Source organism: Salvelinus alpinus, chromosome 11, assembly GCF_045679555.1.
Source record: "Salvelinus alpinus chromosome 11, SLU_Salpinus.1, whole genome shotgun sequence".
Lineage (NCBI taxonomy): Eukaryota > Metazoa > Chordata > Actinopteri > Salmoniformes > Salmonidae > Salvelinus > Salvelinus alpinus.
In genome coordinates, this window is record NC_092096.1 from 13666570 (window position 1) to 13683605 (window position 17036).

At 40.7% G+C, this 17036-nt stretch overlaps 2 protein-coding genes and 1 long non-coding RNA gene across 7 annotated transcripts in view; all 3 read left to right on the top strand.

Annotated features, from left to right (window-relative positions):
• Nucleotides 1-4200, top strand: part of LOC139533597 (tetraspanin-8-like) — a 196818-nt gene extending 192618 nt beyond the window's left edge. For 2 of the 4 annotated variants that reach the window (XR_011666824.1, XR_011666823.1), the window contains exons 9-10: nucleotides 2153-2492; nucleotides 3947-4200. Coding sequence is in view for 2 of the 4 variants with exons in the window: in XM_071331748.1 (XP_071187849.1) it covers nucleotides 2153-2419 (267 nt within the window). In the remaining 2 variants the exon portion in view is untranslated. Of the gene's footprint in view, nucleotides 1-2152; nucleotides 3363-3946 lie in introns of those variants that run through there. The other 2 variants (XM_071331748.1, XM_071331747.1) reach the window with 1 other exon arrangement.
• Nucleotides 4201-8405: 4205 nt separating this feature from the next.
• On the top strand, nucleotides 8406-15548 carry LOC139533599 (23 kDa integral membrane protein-like). 2 transcript variants are annotated; one of them, XM_071331750.1, is made up of 9 exons: nucleotides 8406-8640; nucleotides 8958-9017; nucleotides 9267-9389; nucleotides 11125-11199; nucleotides 11311-11406; nucleotides 12271-12402; nucleotides 13537-13611; nucleotides 13837-13920; nucleotides 14472-15548. In XM_071331750.1, the coding sequence occupies exons 1-9, from the start codon at nucleotides 8581-8583 to the stop codon at nucleotides 14592-14594; spliced, it is 828 nt and encodes a 275-aa protein (XP_071187851.1). In that variant the 5' UTR covers nucleotides 8406-8580; the 3' UTR covers nucleotides 14595-15548. The 2 variants fall into 2 exon arrangements, with proteins under 2 accessions (XP_071187851.1, XP_071187852.1); XM_071331751.1 differs by lacking the exon at nucleotides 8958-9017 and having other exon boundaries at nucleotides 8448-8640; nucleotides 14472-14745.
• A 369-nt stretch (nucleotides 15549-15917) lies between these two features.
• LOC139533602 (uncharacterized) lies at nucleotides 15918-17032 on the top strand. The gene is made up of 2 exons (XR_011666825.1): nucleotides 15918-16007; nucleotides 16972-17032. It is a non-coding gene; the product is annotated as an uncharacterized lncRNA (long non-coding RNA).
• The last annotated feature ends 4 nt before the right edge of the window (nucleotides 17033-17036 follow it).

A 17036-nucleotide genomic window follows, 5' to 3' on the forward strand; every position in this document is an offset into this window, starting at 1 on the left:
TTACACACGTAGCCTACATCATGGAGGGGGTTTTAAACATGTTGCCTACATCATGGAGGGGGTTTTACACACTTAGCCTACATCATGGAGGGGGTTTTACACACTTAGCCTACATCATGGAGGGGGTTTTACACACGTAGTCTACATCATGGAGGGGGTTTTAAACATGTTGCCTACATCATGGAGGGGGTTTTACACACTTAGCCTACATCATGGAGGGGGTTTTACACACTTAGCTTACATCATGGAGGGGTTTTTACACACTTAGCTTACATAATGGAGGGGGTTTTACACACTTAGCTTACATCATGGAGGGGTTTTTACACACTTAGCTTACATAATGGAGGGGGTTTTACACACGTAGTCTACATCATGGAGGGGGTTTTACACACTTAGCCTACATCATGGAGGGGGTTTTACACACATAGCTTACATCATGGAGGGGGTTTTACACACGTAGTCTACATCATGGAGGGGGTTTTAAACATGTTGCCTACATCATGGAGGGGGTTTTACACACTTAGCTTACATCATGGAGGGGGTTTTACACACGTAGTCTACATCATGGAGGGGGTTTTACACACTTAGTCTACATCATGGAGGGGGTTTTACACACGTAGTCTACATCATGGAGGGGGTTTAACACACGTAGTCTACATCATGGAGGGGGTTTTACACACGTAGCCTACATCATGGAGGGGGTTTTACACACTTAGCCTACATCATGGAGGGGGTTTTACACACGTAGCCTACATCATGGAGTGGGTTTTACACACTTAGCTTACATCATGGAGTGGGTTTTACACACTTAGCCTACATAATGGAGTGGGTTTTACACACGTAGCCTACATCATGGATGGGGTTTTACACACTTAGCCTACATAATGGAGTGGGTTTTACACACTTAGCTTACATCATGGAGGGGGTTTTACACACTTAGGCTACATCATGGAGGGGATTTTACACACTTAGCTTACATCATGGAGGGGGTTTTACACACTTAGCCTACATCATGGAGGGGGTTTTACACACTTAGTCTACATCATGGAGGGGTTTTTACACACTTAGCTTACATCATGGAGGGGGTTTTACACACTTAGTCTACATCATGGAGGGGGTTTAACACACTTAGCTTACATCATGGAGGGGGTTTTACACACTTAGCTTACATCATGGAGGGGGTTTTACACACTTAGTCTACATCATGGAGGGGGTTTTACACACTTAGTCTACATCATGGAGGGGGTTTTACACACGTAGCCTACATCATGGAGGGGGTTTTACACACTTAGCCTACATCATGGACGGGGTTTTACACACTTAGGCTACATCATGGAGGGGGTTTTACACACGTCCAAAACAGGAGCTGCAGTGGTAAAATAATATAGGCCTGCCTACAACACACAGATACAAAGGTAAAATAATGTAGGTCTGCCTACAACACACAGATACAAAGGTAAAATAATGTAGGCCTGCCTACAACACACAGATACAAAGGTAAAATGATGTAGGCCTGCCTACAACACACAGATACAAAGGTAAAATAATGTAGGCCTGCCTACAACACACAGATACAAAGGTAAAATAATGTAGGCCTGCCTACAACACACAGATACAAAGGTAAAATAATGTAGGCCTGCCTACAACACACAGATACAAAGGTAAAATAATGTAGGCCTGCCTACAACACACAGATACAAAGGTAAAATAATGTAGGTCTGCCTACAACACATAGATACAAAGGTAAAATAATGTAGGTCTGCCTACAACACACAGATACAAAGGTAAAATAATGTAGGCCTGCCTACAACACACAGATACAAAGGTAAAATAATGTAGGTCTGCCTACAACACATAGACGCAAAGGGAATGTCACTGTTTTGCTCCTATCAAACTTGATCTTTTAATGAAGCTTCGGTGATTGAAGAATAATTTCCAAGCGGCTTCACAAGCCAAACACTTTATTGGTGGTCTTGACTAGCCTTCTTAATGGCATTGGGCAGGAAAGAAAGAGAACTGCCTTCATTGAGAGGAAGGGAAGATATGATTTATTTTTAATAAATTAAGTATTAAACAACACATTTGTTTACAATAGACAAGCCATATCTTATAGGTTGAATATAAAACCCATTTCATTGTCTCTTACTTGCAGGCCATTGAAATGCTTCTGGCGTTGGTAATGATCCGTAGAATCCAAAAAGCCTCCTTGGCTGAGGTGACCATGGATCTTAGTTATAGAAACGCAACCAACATGGAAATGGCAACTACTCAAACTCCTCCCATGCTGCCTGCCGGACAAGCTCCTCCCATGCTGCCTGCCGGACAAGCTCTTCCCATGCTGCCTGCCACACAAGCTCATCTTCACGCCAGCTCTTATTACCCGCCACCACCTCCGTACCAGTACGATGGGAAACACTAGAGGGACGTGACTGACCTGCGAACCCATGTTGAATTTCCTCATTGGTTACAACTGGACCAGGGTTAGATTTAAGGCTAGGGTTAAGTTTAGGGTTGGTCAGTTTGAGTGTTTTCCTTCTTTGGACTGCCAATGTGTTGCACCCCAATATTCCTTAGTAAAGGCTGAGCACTTCTGTTAATGTGAGACAATGCAGAAGTTTGTGGGTTCTGGAAATAACGTGGCCGAGTGAAGGGGTCCATTGCATTGTCAAACAATCACCCACGTGAAGCACCAGTTTTCCTGTCACTCCTCTAACGTCAAATAAACTTATTTTCTAAATACTTTGTCTCATTTTCTAAAGTTCTAAACTCCAATGTTTAATTCAGTTAATCATTTGTTGGCTTTCAGTGACGTGTATAAAGGGTTTATGTTTTCATGTTTCTTGTGGAGGTTGTCAGGGCTGGTTTGTTAGTTCCCATCATCCTGTTCAACAGTATTGTGCCTCACATGCAGGTATACGCAGTACGTGCAGATCAGTGCTGTTAAAAAGACAAAACCACAGTACATTGTTTCACAGGACTGGAAAACAATGCTTGTCGTGAGAAATTAAACCACAAGAGTGTAGATGGACCACACAAGGGTTTTCCACCTATTGAAAAAGTCCCTTTGGTTTTACTCTGTTTAAATGTACGACTATCTAACCAAACTGCACCCTCACAGAAGTGATTGTTTTGGTCATACTAAGATGTAGGGCTGCATCCTAAATGGTACAATATTCCCTACATAGTGCCCAATGGGCCCTGGTCAAAAGTAGTGTACTACATAGGGAATAGGGTGCCATTTTGGACACAGACGTAGTCTTCGCGTGACCTAGATGAGCATTTGCATGTTTTCCACTGAAGAAGGAAGTGATTGGTATGTTGTTTTACCCCCAAAATAAATAAGAAATAAATCAAATGTCAAAGGCGGGATGACTCATTAAGAAATCAGGGCTGATATTTATAAATCTTCTCAGAGAAGGAACGTTGATCTCGGATCTGGTTTTCTTCTTATAAATAAGATAACATGTGTTGATATTACATGGACAGGGGGACTTGATCCTAGATCACTACTCCTACTCTCAAAGGCTTTATGAATATGGGCCTGGTTCCCTTTACATTGTGTTGATTCCTCTGTACAAAAGGTGCTATCTTGAACCTAAAAAGGTCACTTTGTCTCCTATACGAGAACCCTTTGAAGAACTATTTTTGGTTCCAGGTAGAACCTATTTTGTTCCAGGTAGAAGAACCCTTTTGGGTTCCATGTAGAACCCTTTAAACAAAAGGGAACCAAAAAAGGGTTCTACCTGGAACCAAAAAGGGTTCTCCTATGGGGACAGCTGAATAACAATTCTGGAACCCATTTTTGTCTGTATTGTAAGTATGGAATCCACCTGGGCTTCATAGGTCTTCCTCGGTACCATTACTGAACTATTGAAACACGTAATGAACTAGGAACATTCCTTGGTCATATTCATTAGGCACAAAATTTAGCTGAGTTTTAATTAAGGCTAGGGTTAAGGTTAGGGTTGGGGTCAGTTTGAGTGTTTTCCTTCATTGGACTGCCAATGTGTTGCACCCCAATATACCTTAGTAAAGGCTGAGCACTTCTGTTAATGTGAGACAATGTAGAAGTTTGTGGGTTCTGGAAATAACGTGGCCGAGTGAAGGGGCCCATTGCATTGTCAAACAATCACCCACGTGAAGCACCAGTTTTCCTGTCTGGTAACTCCTCTAATGTCAAATAAACTTATTTTCTAAATACTTTGTCTCATTTTCTAAAGTTCTAAACTTTAATGTTTAATTCAGTTGTGTATTCAGTGACGTGTATAAAGGGTTAATGTTTTCATGTTTCTTGTGGAGGTTGTCAGGGCTGGTTTGTTAGTTCCCATCATCCTGTTCAACAGTATTGTGCCTCACATGCAGGTATACGCAGTACGTGCAGATCAGTGGTGTTAAAAAGACAAAACCACAGTACATTGTTTCAGAGGACTGAAAAACAATGCTTGTAGTCAGAATTGTAACCACAAGAGTAGGTGGGACACACTTCCAACTACTGAAAAAGCCCCTTTGTTTTTACTCTGTTTAAATGTATGACTTTATAACCGAACTGCAACCTGGCGGAAGTTATTACTGTGCTCATAATAAAATACAGGTCTGCATCCTAAATGGTACCCTATACCCTACATAGTGCCCTATGGGCCCTGGTCAAAAGTAGTGTACTACATAGGGAATAGGGTGTCATTTTGGATGCAAGGATAGTCTTCGTGTGACCTAGATGAGCATGTTTTCCAATGAGGAAGGAAGTGGTTGGAATGTTGACTGTCCTGTCGCTCAGGGTGACGTTTCCCCTAGGTACAGATCTAGGATCAGCTCCCTCTCCCCCAATCCTAACCTTAACCATTGGTGAGGAAAATGCTAAACAGACCCAGGATCGGAGTCTCGGTGTAACTTCACCCTACAGCCTGTAATCTCTATGAGGGACACACTCCAACACATCATTTACAAACAAAGCCTTCGTGTTTAGTGAGTCCACCAGATCGGAGGCAGTAGAGATAACCAGGGATGTTCTCTTGATAAGTGTGTGAATTGGACCGTTTTCCTGTCCCGCTAAGCATTCAAAATGTAACGAGTACTTTTGGGTATCAGGGAAAATGTATGGAGTAAAAAGTACATTATCTTCTTTAGGAATGTAGTGAAGTAAAAGTTGTCAAAAATATAAATAGCAAATGTGAAGTACAAAAAACAACTTAAGTAGTACTTTAAAGGGTTTTTACTTGTATATCTCATTTACAACTGCGACCTGGCCAAGATAAAGCAAAGCCATGCGACACAGACAACAGAGAGATACACATAGAATAAGCAAGCGTACAGTCAATAACACAATACAAAACGAAGAATAACGTCTACAGTATATACAGTGTGTGCAAATGGTGTGATGAGGTAAGGCAATACATAGGCCATAGTAGCAAGTAATTACAATTTAGCAAATTAACACTGGAGTGATAGATGTGCAGATGATGATGTGGTAGAAAGTAAAAATACTGGTGAGCAGAAAAGTAAATAAAAACAAGATGGGGATGATGTAGGTAGATTGGATGGGCTATTTACAGATAGGCTATGTACAGCTGCAGTGATCAGTTAGCTGCTTGGATAGCTGATGTTTAAAGTTAGTGAGGGAAATATAAGTCTCCAGCTTCAGCGATTTTTGCAATTCGTTCCAGTCATTGGCAGCAGAGAACTGGAAGGAAAGGCGGCCAAAGGAGGTGTTGGCTTTGGGGATGACCAGTGTGATATACCTGCTGGAGCGCATGCTACGGGTGGGTGTTGTTATCGTGACCAGTGAGCTGAGATAAGGCAGAGCTTTACCTAGCATAGACTTGTAGATGACCTGGAGCCAGTGGGTCTGGCGAATAATATGTAGAGAGGGCCAGCCAATTAGAGCATACAGGTCGCAGTGGTGGGTTGTATATGGGGCTTTGGTGACAAAACGGATGGCACTGTGATAGACTGCATCCAGTTTGCTGAGTAGAGTGTTGGAGGCTATTTTGTAAATGACATCACCGAAGTCAAGGATCGGTAGGATAGTCAGTTTTACTAGGGTACGTTTGGCGGCGTGAGCAAAGGAGGCTATATTGCGTAATAGAAAGCCGATTCTAGATTTCATTTTGGATTGGAGATGTTTAATATGAGTCTGGAAGGAGAGTTTACAGTCTAACCAGACACCTAGGTATTTGTAGTTGTCCACGTATTCTAGGTCAGAACCGTCCAGAGTAGTGATGTTAGTCGGGCGGGCGGGTGTGGGCAGCGAACGATTAAAAATCATGCATTTAGTTTTACTAGCGTCTAAGAGCAGGTGGAGGCCACGGAAGGAGTGTTGTATGGCATTGAAGCTTGTTTGGAGGTTTGTTAACACAGTGTCCAAAGAAGGGCCAGATGTATACAGAATGGTGTCGTCTGCATAGAGGTGGATCTGGGAATCACCCGCAGCAAGAGCGACATCATTGATATATACAGAGAAAAGAGTAGGCCCGAGATTTGAACCCTGTGGTACCCCCATAGAGACTGCCAGAGGTCCACAGTAGTACTCCTAGTAGGAGTGGATGGGATTCCTCAATGAAGTGTTTGTTGTCATTTACGAAGTGATGGCTAGTTTTCATGCACATTTTTTCATTGAGAAATACTGCAACAAACATCTTAGATAGATGTAAAATTGTGTGACTAAGACCTCTGCAAAAATGTCAAAATGCATTACAGATTTCTTGGCTATGAGTCAGAAAGTTACAGGCGCACAAATATCATAGCCCCAAGACATGCTAACTTCTCATCATTACAAAACGCGGATAGATCTTTTTCAGATCTGATCTGATTGGTCAAAAGTATTGGGCTCCCTGTGTAAACGCACCCAAAGTGCTGCAGTGGCCTTGAGTAATCTTACCCCACCCTTTCACATACTCTCTAAGAGGTGTCTGCCTGCACTTGTGGCGTTGATCCGGAAAAATCTCAAATTTCACTTCAATGCTACTGAATTTGGCTACTATGACTGAAATATGAATCTTTTAGAAAATAATTCAATTGAAAGGTGTTGATGTTTTCTGTTTAATGGCAGTGCCTTGACTTGGACGTCTGATTACAAATGGCATTCCTATCTGAACTCGTCAGCTCATTGTAATGCTGTGCAGAGCAGAGTGAAGGATCCCGCTTCTTTACAGAGTTGAGCTACTGGACTTGTATATCCACTGAAAACAAATATGTGCTTTTTCAAACGTACTATTTCAAGTTATTGTGCTGCATCAAGTATTCTGAGTTATATCAACTTTAAATGTTCAGATATCCTCACCTACACCACATTTAATTTGATTAAAATAGAGTACCAGTCAAAAGTGTGAACACACCTACTGATTCAATGGTTTTTCTTTATTTTTTACTATTTTCTACATTGTAGAATAATAGTGAAGACATCCCAACTATGAAATAACACATATGGAATCATGTAGTAACCAAAAAAGTGTTAAAAAAATCTAAATATATTTTAAACTTTAGATTTTTGGTTCCAACCGCCGTGTCTTAGTGAGATGCAGAGCAGGTGAACGGCCGATCTCCGCATGTGTGGTTCCCACCGTGAATCATGGAGGAGGAGGTGTGATGGTGTGGGGGTGCTTTGCTGGTGAGACTGTCTGTGATTTATTTAAAATTCAAGACACACTTAACCAGCATGGCTACCACAGAATTCTGCAGCGATACGCCATCCCATCTGGTTTGCGCTTAGTGTAACTATCATTTGTTTTTCAACAGGAAAATGACCCAACACACCTCCAGGCTGTGTAAGGGCTATTTGACCAAGAAGGAGAGTGATGGCGTGCTGCATCAGATGACCTGGCCTCCACAATCACCCGACCTCAACCCAATTGAGATGGTTTGGGATGAGTTGGACCGCAGATTGAAGGAAAACCAGCCAACAAGTGCTCAGCATATGTGGGAACTCCTTCAAGACGGTTGGAAAAGCATTCCAGGTGAAGCTGGTTGAGAGAATGCCAAGAGTGTGCAAAGCTGTCCTCGAGGCAAAGTGTGGCTACTTTGAAGAATCTAAAATCTAAAATATATTTTGATTTGTTTAACACTTATTTGGTTACTACATGATTCCATATGTGTTATTTCATAGTTTTGATGTTTTCACTATTATTCTAACAATGTAGAATAATAGTAAAAATAAAGAAAAACCCTTGAATGAGTAAGTGTGTCCAAACTTTTGACTGGTCCTGTAAGTACAGTGTTTCTACTCTGTTTTCCTGGAATTCACTAGGAAGAGGAACCTGCTGTACTCTCCAATCCCACCCAGACAAGTGCTGTGCTTCCCTTAGGACAAATAAAGCCCAAGTGTTTTCAACTGGCAAGAAGAAAAGAAAACTTATTTTGATCCATTTCTTCTGCTGTAGTTGGTGACCAAGGGCTTTCTGCCAACTAACGTAGTAGTTACAGTAAACAACCTTCCCAAACTTGGTCATTTTCCACCCTCCAACAGAAACAAGTTGAAGGATCCTCTTTAAACACAGTAAATCACCCCAGGGTCTTGTGTTCAGTCCATTATCCGTCCAGTTATAGTTTGAAGCAACTGTTTGGGATCGAGGACTTATTTATCGCACTATGGGGAATGGCAGAACGTACACGAGAGGACTGTGCATCACTTTCAATGTCCTGCTTCTGGTACGTACTGGTTTGACCTGCCAGGTCGGACTTTTTTTTTTGCTAATTAGTTATTTAGTCAATTGGTTATGTTATGGATTCATCATTACAACAGTGTATAAATCATATTAAAAACACCTGTGTAACATTTAGTATCTAAAAAGGGTCATATTAAAAACAAAATGTTAGTCTAAAATACAATAACAAAATGTAAAACATATTGAAGTATATCTATATTGTGTAATATGCAGTCTAGTATGTTTCCAATAATGACGTCATACAGTATCTTAATACATTTATAACATACCGTAACAGACCTAAAATATCTATACTTGCAGGTATCTGGGGTATTTCTGTTTGTAGTTGGGGTTTCATACAGCTTCCAACACCCTCCTGAGGTAACAACTGGACAAACTCAGAGAGTTTCTTCTTATGTAATAAAATAATAACACAATTTACAATTAACTGTAAATTACCAAAGTCGTCAGGTCCTTTAACTGACCTTTAAATGACCTGATGTGAAACGACATTGTAAAAACCTACAGTACGTCACCTAAAGTGATGTTAACAGCAACACAAAGATGCACAATTATTTCATTGACCTTTAATAGTTTTTTCCTTGACCTGTATTATTTGTGTGAGTGCAGTTTGACCATCGGAGTACCCTCCATGAGATGTACGTACTAAATGTGTTTGGACCCATTACTGTACTGTTCTCCATCCTGGGAGGCTACGCTGCCTACAGAGACAAGAGAATACTGCTGATCCTGGTAAGTGTCTCTAAGGCTCCGTTTACACAGGCAGACCAATTCTGATCTTTTGCCCAATTATTGGCAAGAGATCTGATCTGATTGGTCAGAATTGGGCTACCTGTGTAAATGCAGCCTAACAGGATTGGGATCAATTCCATTTCCAGTCCTGTCAATTCAGGATGTAGAATGACATTCCAATTACAAGTCTTTTCAATGCTTTTTAATGAGGAAAAGTTTGATTTTGGAATAGGAATTTGGTTTTATTTCTGAATTGACTGGAATTGAAATGGAATTGGCAACAATCCTGGTTTCTAACAGCTTAGTCTCATAGACAACAACCCTATATTCTAACAGCTTAGTCTCATAGACAACAACCCTGGTTTCTAACAGCTTAGTCTCATAGACAACAACCCTAGATTCTAACAGCTTAGTCTCATAGACAACAACCCTGGTTTATAACTGCTTAGTCTCATAGACAACAACCCTAGATTCTAACAGCTTAGTCTCATAGACAACAACCCTGGTTTATAACAGCTTAGTCTCATAGACAACAACCCTGGTTTATAACAGCTTAGTCTCATAGACAACAACCCTGGTTTATTACAGCTTAGTCTCATAGACAACAACCCTGGTTTATAACAGCTTAGTCTCATAGACAACAACCCTGGTTTATAACAGCTTAGTCTCATAGACAACAACCCTGGTTTATAACAGCTTAGTCTCATAGACAACAACCCTAGATTCTAACAGCTTAGTCTCATAGACAACAACCCTGGTTTATAACAGCTTAGTCTCATAGACAACAACCCTGGTTTATAACAGCTTAGTCTCATAGACAACAACCCTGGTTTATAACAGCTTAGTCTCATAGACACCAACCCTGGTTTCTAACAGCTTAGTCTCATAGACAACAACCCTGGTTTATAACAGCTTAGTCTCATAGACAACAACCCTGGTTTATAACAGCTTAGTCTCATAGACAACAACCCTAGATTCTAACAGCTTAGTCTCATAGACAACAACCCTGGTTTATAACAGCTTAGTCTCATAGACAACAACCATGGTTTATAACAGCTTAGTCTCATAGACAACAACCCTGGTTTATAACAGCTTAGTCTCATAGACAACAACCCTGGTTTATAACAGCTTAGTCTCATAGACAACAACCCTGGTTTATAACAGCTTAGTCTCATAGACAACAACCCTGGTTTATAACAGCTTAGTCTCATAGACAACAACCCTGGTTTATAACAGCTTAGTCTCATAGACAACAACCCTGGTTTATAACAGCTTAGTCTCATAGACAACAACCCTGGTTTATAACAGCTTAGTCTCATAGACAACAACCCTGGTTTATAACAGCTTAGTCTCATAGACAACAACCCTGGTTTATAACAGCTTAGTCTCATAGACAACAACCCTGGTTTATAACAGCTTAGTCTCATAGACAACAACCCTGGTTTATAACAGCTTAGTCTCATAGACAACAACCCTGGTTTATAACAGCTTAGTCTCATAGCTCAGAGTAATATGATTGATTTGTGTTATTATTCAGATTCATCTGATTGTTTTCAAATCAAATCTAAACTATCTATAATAAATTATTAGGACTGGGTTTTTTTTTGGGGGGGGGGGGGGGGATCTGCATGTTGTTAACCTGTCTCTGTATCTATCTGTCTGTCTATCTGTCTCTATCTCTATATCTCTCTCTATCTATCTCTCTCTCTATATATATATATATATCTTTCTACAGTATGTTGTCTTCATGACCTGTGAATTCATAGCCATCGTAATCATCGCTGTGCCGATGGTTCGTGCCCAACCAAAGGTATCCACTTCCTCCCCTAAAAATGTAGTTGAGTTTTTAACAATTCAAAAGTGTTGTTATGTTAATAAACAGTGTGCAATGTTATAATAAAGTGTTATTTATTCATTTAAGATGGAGGAGATTCTGGACAGAAGGTTTCACTCTGTGACTCCTCTTCACGATACTGAACCACAGGTCCAGAGGGAGCTGAACAAACTCCAGGCATCAGTAATAATCAATCAATCAATCAGGCTTCAGATCTGTATAATCTTCAGCCAACGTATCTAGATATTGTTAAAATTGCCAGATCTGTATCAACTTTAACATCATCATTATTACCATGAATCAATTTATTGACAATGGTAGACAGAATAGTTGTTAAGGGAATTAAGTTCCCAAGATTCATAAACTGAACTTCAATGAAATACTCTGTCTGTAGCCCAGAGTTTGTAAGGTTCTGGTTGAAATGAAACAGACAGAGGCCAGTCACAATAGTCAGAATGTTTATTCTCCGAGAGCTCTGCCAATCACACCACTCATATAGGTATATATACCTCACATTACGTCACTCCGAGAGCTCTGCCAATCACACCACTCATATAGGTATATATACCTCACATTACGTCATAAATGTCCCTCCTCTCTGACAACGACAATGCTGTTTTACAAGTTTATTCCAACACATATATTGCTTATCTTATGCTGCAACATGTTACACAATCTACTGCAAGCCCAACGGTTTCTCCCCTCTCTGGGTGGGGACGAGACATCTTTCCTGTTGTTAGTTTTACAGTGGTTACAAGTTGTCTGTCACAAGTTGTCTGTTAACACTTCCTCTTTGCCTATGTACAAACATTCTTTATCAAACAGGGTAGAATTCTTTTAGTTACAATCCTGCGTTAAATGTATACATCATTTAGTCATTATACATAAAATCCATAACAATAGTTGGCTAAAAATACAGAGGGGGACCAGACTAATTGTTTGTTGTTGTACAATATTGTTGTTAATAGTTGCACAAACAAACAAATATTGATATTTGGAGATGAGTGTTATGTTTTGGTTTGTTTGTTTATGTTGTTTGTTCATTAGGATCAATGTTGTGGACTGCGTGGCCACTCAGACTGGGGTTGTCACATTCCAGTCTCCTGCTACTGTCCGCCACTCCCTCCAGACTACTCATTGGACAGTCAGTGTGAGACTGTAAATCTACAGAACACTACGGTGAGCTTACCCACAGTACCTTCCTGTTAGGAGATGGACAAGTAGAGCTAAGGCTGTCTTGACAGTGCAGACATTTTAGATGCACAGAGGTGACTAACAGCAGCAGCCAACGGATTGAGATAAACTAAATATGAAATGGAGAAACGAGACGGCCTTGGGGCCAGACTTTAGTCATTTAAATTATAAACACCTGAGGGATGGGTCTGCAGAAATGTAACCCCTCTCTCCAACTCATAGACAGAGCTATGGATGCAAGGACTGACCATCCATGATATCAACATTATAGGCTATACAGTGTTTGTCTACAAACATTGGAGTAAAACAAGCGTATGTTTAGGGTTCTGATGGGGTACGACAGTTGAACTAAGCTCATGAAAAATGTCTAAGTTATATTCTTGAAGAATGTATTTTTATTTTACCTTTGCTAGGCAAGTCAGTTAAAAAACAAAATGCTTGTTTACAATGATGGCCTAGGAACAGTGGGTTAACTACCTTGTTCAGGGGCAAAACAACAGATTTATACCTTGTCAGCTCAGAGATTTGATCTAGCAACCTTTCGGTTCCTGGCACAATGTTCTAACCACTAGGCTACCTGCTCTAACCACTAGGCTACCTGCTCTAACCACTAAACTACCTACTCTAACCACTAGGCTACCTGCTCTAACCACTAGGCTACCTGCTCTAACCACTAAGCTACCTACTCTAACCACTAGGCTACCTGCTCTAACCACTAGGCTACCTGCTCTAACCACTAGGCTACCTGCTCTAACCATTAGGCTACCTGCTCTAACCACTAGGCTACCTGCTCTAACCACTAGGCTACCTGCTCTAACCACTAGGCTACCTGCTCTAACCACTAGGCTACCTGCTCTAACCACTAGGCTACCTGCTCTAACCACTAGGCTACCTGCTCTAACCACTAGGCTACCTGTTCTAACCACTAGGCTACCTGCTCTAACCACTAGGCTACCTGCCGCCCTGATGTCAGTGAGTATATATAATACATGTACAAGTCCAAAAGTGGATGTAGCAACTAAGGATAGAAGCTTTAAACAGACTTGAAATGTTACAGAGGCTTGTGGAGACCTATACAGGAGTTTGATCCTGTTTCTCTGTCTCTGTGTTTTTATGAAGCTAGACTGCCAGCACAATATCACACACGGACACACTACAACTTCAGTGTCCCAGGAGCGCTGGGTGTACAGCAAGGTAAAGCAGTCTTATTTAAACATTGTTCATTTTTTATTTTGATGCAACAATTTTCAGTGAAAGCTAGCTAGCGTTGGGCTAAACTGACTCCAAAGATAAATCACCCAAAAATTAAGAGATCTGTTACCACAGAGATCCTATTCAATTATTAAAATGTAATTGTAATATATAGAGTTCTAATATCTAATTCTATGGCTGTTACAATGCCATCTCTATCTGTTCCAGCCTTGTGGTCCCATACTGAAGAGACACATGAACTTCCTGATTCAGATTATGATCGGATTCATCTCTACATTTGCCACCATTATGGTATGACCACTGACTTGTATTGTTTTCATGTATAATGTTGATTCATGTTTGATTGTGAAGCTACTGTTATTGTTTTCATGTTTAATGTTGATTCATGTTTTATTGTGAAGCTACTGTTATTGTTTTACATTTTTATGTTGATTCATGTTTTATTGTGAAGCTACTGTTATTGTTTTAAATGTTTATGTTGATTCATGTCTTATTGTAAAGCTGCTGTTATTGTTTTAATGTTTAATGTTGATTCATGTTTTATTGTGAAGCTACTATTACCTCCCCAGGTGGTATGTCTTTAGATGCAAGACAAGTGTAGCATTTAGCACAACTATGGTTCAATAGCACAATGTGGACTCGTTGTTGTGGATATGAGTGGATAAAAAGCACATTACTCTGTGCACATTTCTATATATTATATCATGTTTTGTTATTGCTTTTTTTTACTGTTAAAACAAAGGTCAAATCAAAATAATGTGAAAGTGAATAACATTTCCAACGTGTTATACATTGTAAATAAACTGGAACATTGAAACTTGATCTGCTCCACTGTATTCCAGATTGCTGCCATAGTGATGTCTCTGGTGCTGCTGGTCCTCCAGATTCGGTCCACAGAGCCACCGGTCAACGACAGCCTCGACAGAAGAGTCAAGTACCAACTCAGTCCTCTAGCTGTCACCTGACCTCAGCGTCAACACCACAGATAACCATGCTCTGCATGAGGACGAGAACATGATTCATATATACCAAACTGTTATCCTCCTGCTGGTCTTTTGTTTGGAACACTAGCTACAGTGAAAATCAACACACGGCTATATTCCAGTGTCTGAAACGTTCCAGTGTCTGAAACGTTCCAGTGTCTGAAACGTTCCAGTGTCTGAGACGTTCCAGTGTCTGAGACGTTCCAGTGTCTGAGACGTTCCAGTGTCTGAGACGTTCCAGTGTCTGAGACGTTCCAGTGTCTGAGACGTTCCAGTGCCTGAGACGTTCCAGTGTCTGAAACGTTCCAGTGTCTGAGACGTTCCAGTGTCTGAGACGTTCCAGTGTCTGAGACGTTCCAGTGTCTGAGACGTTCCAGTGCCTGAGACGTTCCAGTGCCTGAGACGTTCCAGTGTCTGAGACGTTCCAGTGTCTGAGACGTTCCAGTGTCTGAAACGTTCCAGTGTCTGAAACGTTCCAGTGTCTGAGACGTTCCAGTGTCTGAGACGTTCCAGTGTCTGAGACGTTCCAGTGCCTGAGACGTTCCAGTGTCTGAGACGTTCCAGTGTCTGAGACGTTCCAGTGCCTGAGACGTTCCAGTGCCTGAAACGTTCCAGTCCCTGCACTCAAAGTAAAAAACCGCATGGTGTGGCTCTCATCCCACCTCTTCCCTGCTGTACAGTTTGGTTAAAGTCTGGCTTTTGTTTGATTTCCTTTACATGATAAATGCCAGTTGTTCCCCTCAGATCTAACTATTGTACCTTGCTGTTAAAGTGCATTAAATAATGAGTGTATAAGTGTGGTATGACAATGGTGAATGAACAAGCCATTTATGAATATCTGTCCAACATGGTGAAACGTTTTTCATCCTCACAACAACAAGTATCATGCCAGTAAACAACCAGCTCTGAGTTAATAAAATTATATGATTTAAATCATTACTGCTCGCTGTAATTGTGTCAGAATAATTTCCCGAGAAGCGCTATGTTGCTATGGCATGGCCAATAGTGGAAACTGTCAGTTATGATTGAACAATGTGATTGTATGAACATAACCTCAGAGAATCCATGTAAGAAGTTACACAGGGGAATGGAAACACTTTAGGAAGGAAATCTAAGCAAAGAGATATATTCAATCCACTAATACAAAAAAATGCATTTAACATAAAAAAGATAAATATTTAGTATTTTGATCTTCGACAAGGTTAATTTGCGCCATTTTACATTGCCATGGAAACGACTGACGTCAGTGCGTCACTGGCAGAAATCAGAAAATTGTCTGATTGAGTTTTTTTGCGCGGCGAGTGAATCGAAGAGAGGTAACGTTAACCGGTCATGACTGTTGTTGATTAGGCTAGCGTTAGACACTGGACAACTTTGTTGCAACTCTAGAGGAAGGTAACAAGCTAATTGCGTCTGAAGTGTTTTGTGTAACACCACTCAGCAAATAACGTTAGCAAAGCAACTAAAATTGCAACAGTTTATACGTGTAACGTTACCCATATTAGGTAACGTGAGTTACTGTAACGTTAGCTAGCTTCCACCTCAAATAGTCAAGTACTGTAATACATTTTGTTGCAGATTTGTTTTTGTAATGTTTTGTTAGCTCCACCTCATTTAGACATAGCTAATGTTTGCTGAAAAATAAATGTCCCTGTGTAACAGTACTCTGCTTGCGTTGTGTACAATCAATCATCGACACGAACTCCAACGTGTCGCACCAGTCATGGAGATTTATCCTGATAGGAACAGCACAAAATTGCACGTCATGCAATGCACGGCTCACCATCCAACTCTGCACTCACGCACTGTACAAAATATATGAACCCCCCCCACCAGACACAGTAAGTTGCTAGCTAGTACTGGCGTGAATTCTTTACAACAAAATGCACAACCAATATTCTCCAAAAAACACTGCATCTTATGTGTGATGTTCGAATAACATTTACAAACAAATTGATATAAATTGTACGTTTAAATCATCACTTGGGAGTATAAAAATCACTTTTGACGTACAGTGCTTTGCAACCAACAACTTACCGCTGGTTTGGTGCTTGTTCACTGGGACGATTCTAACTGAAACATCCCCCCTCGTAAGCAAGCTACGCAAACCAGCCAATAAGATGCCATGTTGAGTAGGTGAAGGCAAGACAAAACTAAAACCAAAAGCCCATTGGCTTAACAATAAAGTGGCAAGGGGAATCACCAATATAACCCTGTTACACTTGTATTGTGTCTTGTGTAGTGTGTGTGTGTGTGTGTGTGTGTGTGTGTGTGTTGACAAGGCATACAAGACAGGTAGCTTGTCATCACCAACTGATATATTTGGGTTCAGTTCTCTTAACAAAACGTTTGTTTTCAGGACGACGTCTTCATCCCTGAACACGTTTTCATCCTGGAGGAGACTGTGCAGGAGGCAGAGGTGGT

Excerpts from the sequence above, each read along its gene's own strand:
- LOC139533599 (XM_071331750.1), top strand. The coding sequence starts at position 8,581 with ATGGGGAATGGCAGAACGTACACGAGAGGACTGTGCATCACTTTCAAT. Across the intron at positions 9,390-11,124 it reads AGAGAATACTGCTGATCCTG|TATGTTGTCTTCATGACCTG; the intron begins GTAAGTGTCTCT and ends ATCTTTCTACAG. Across the intron at positions 13,921-14,471 it reads CTACATTTGCCACCATTATG|ATTGCTGCCATAGTGATGTC; the intron begins GTATGACCACTG and ends ACTGTATTCCAG.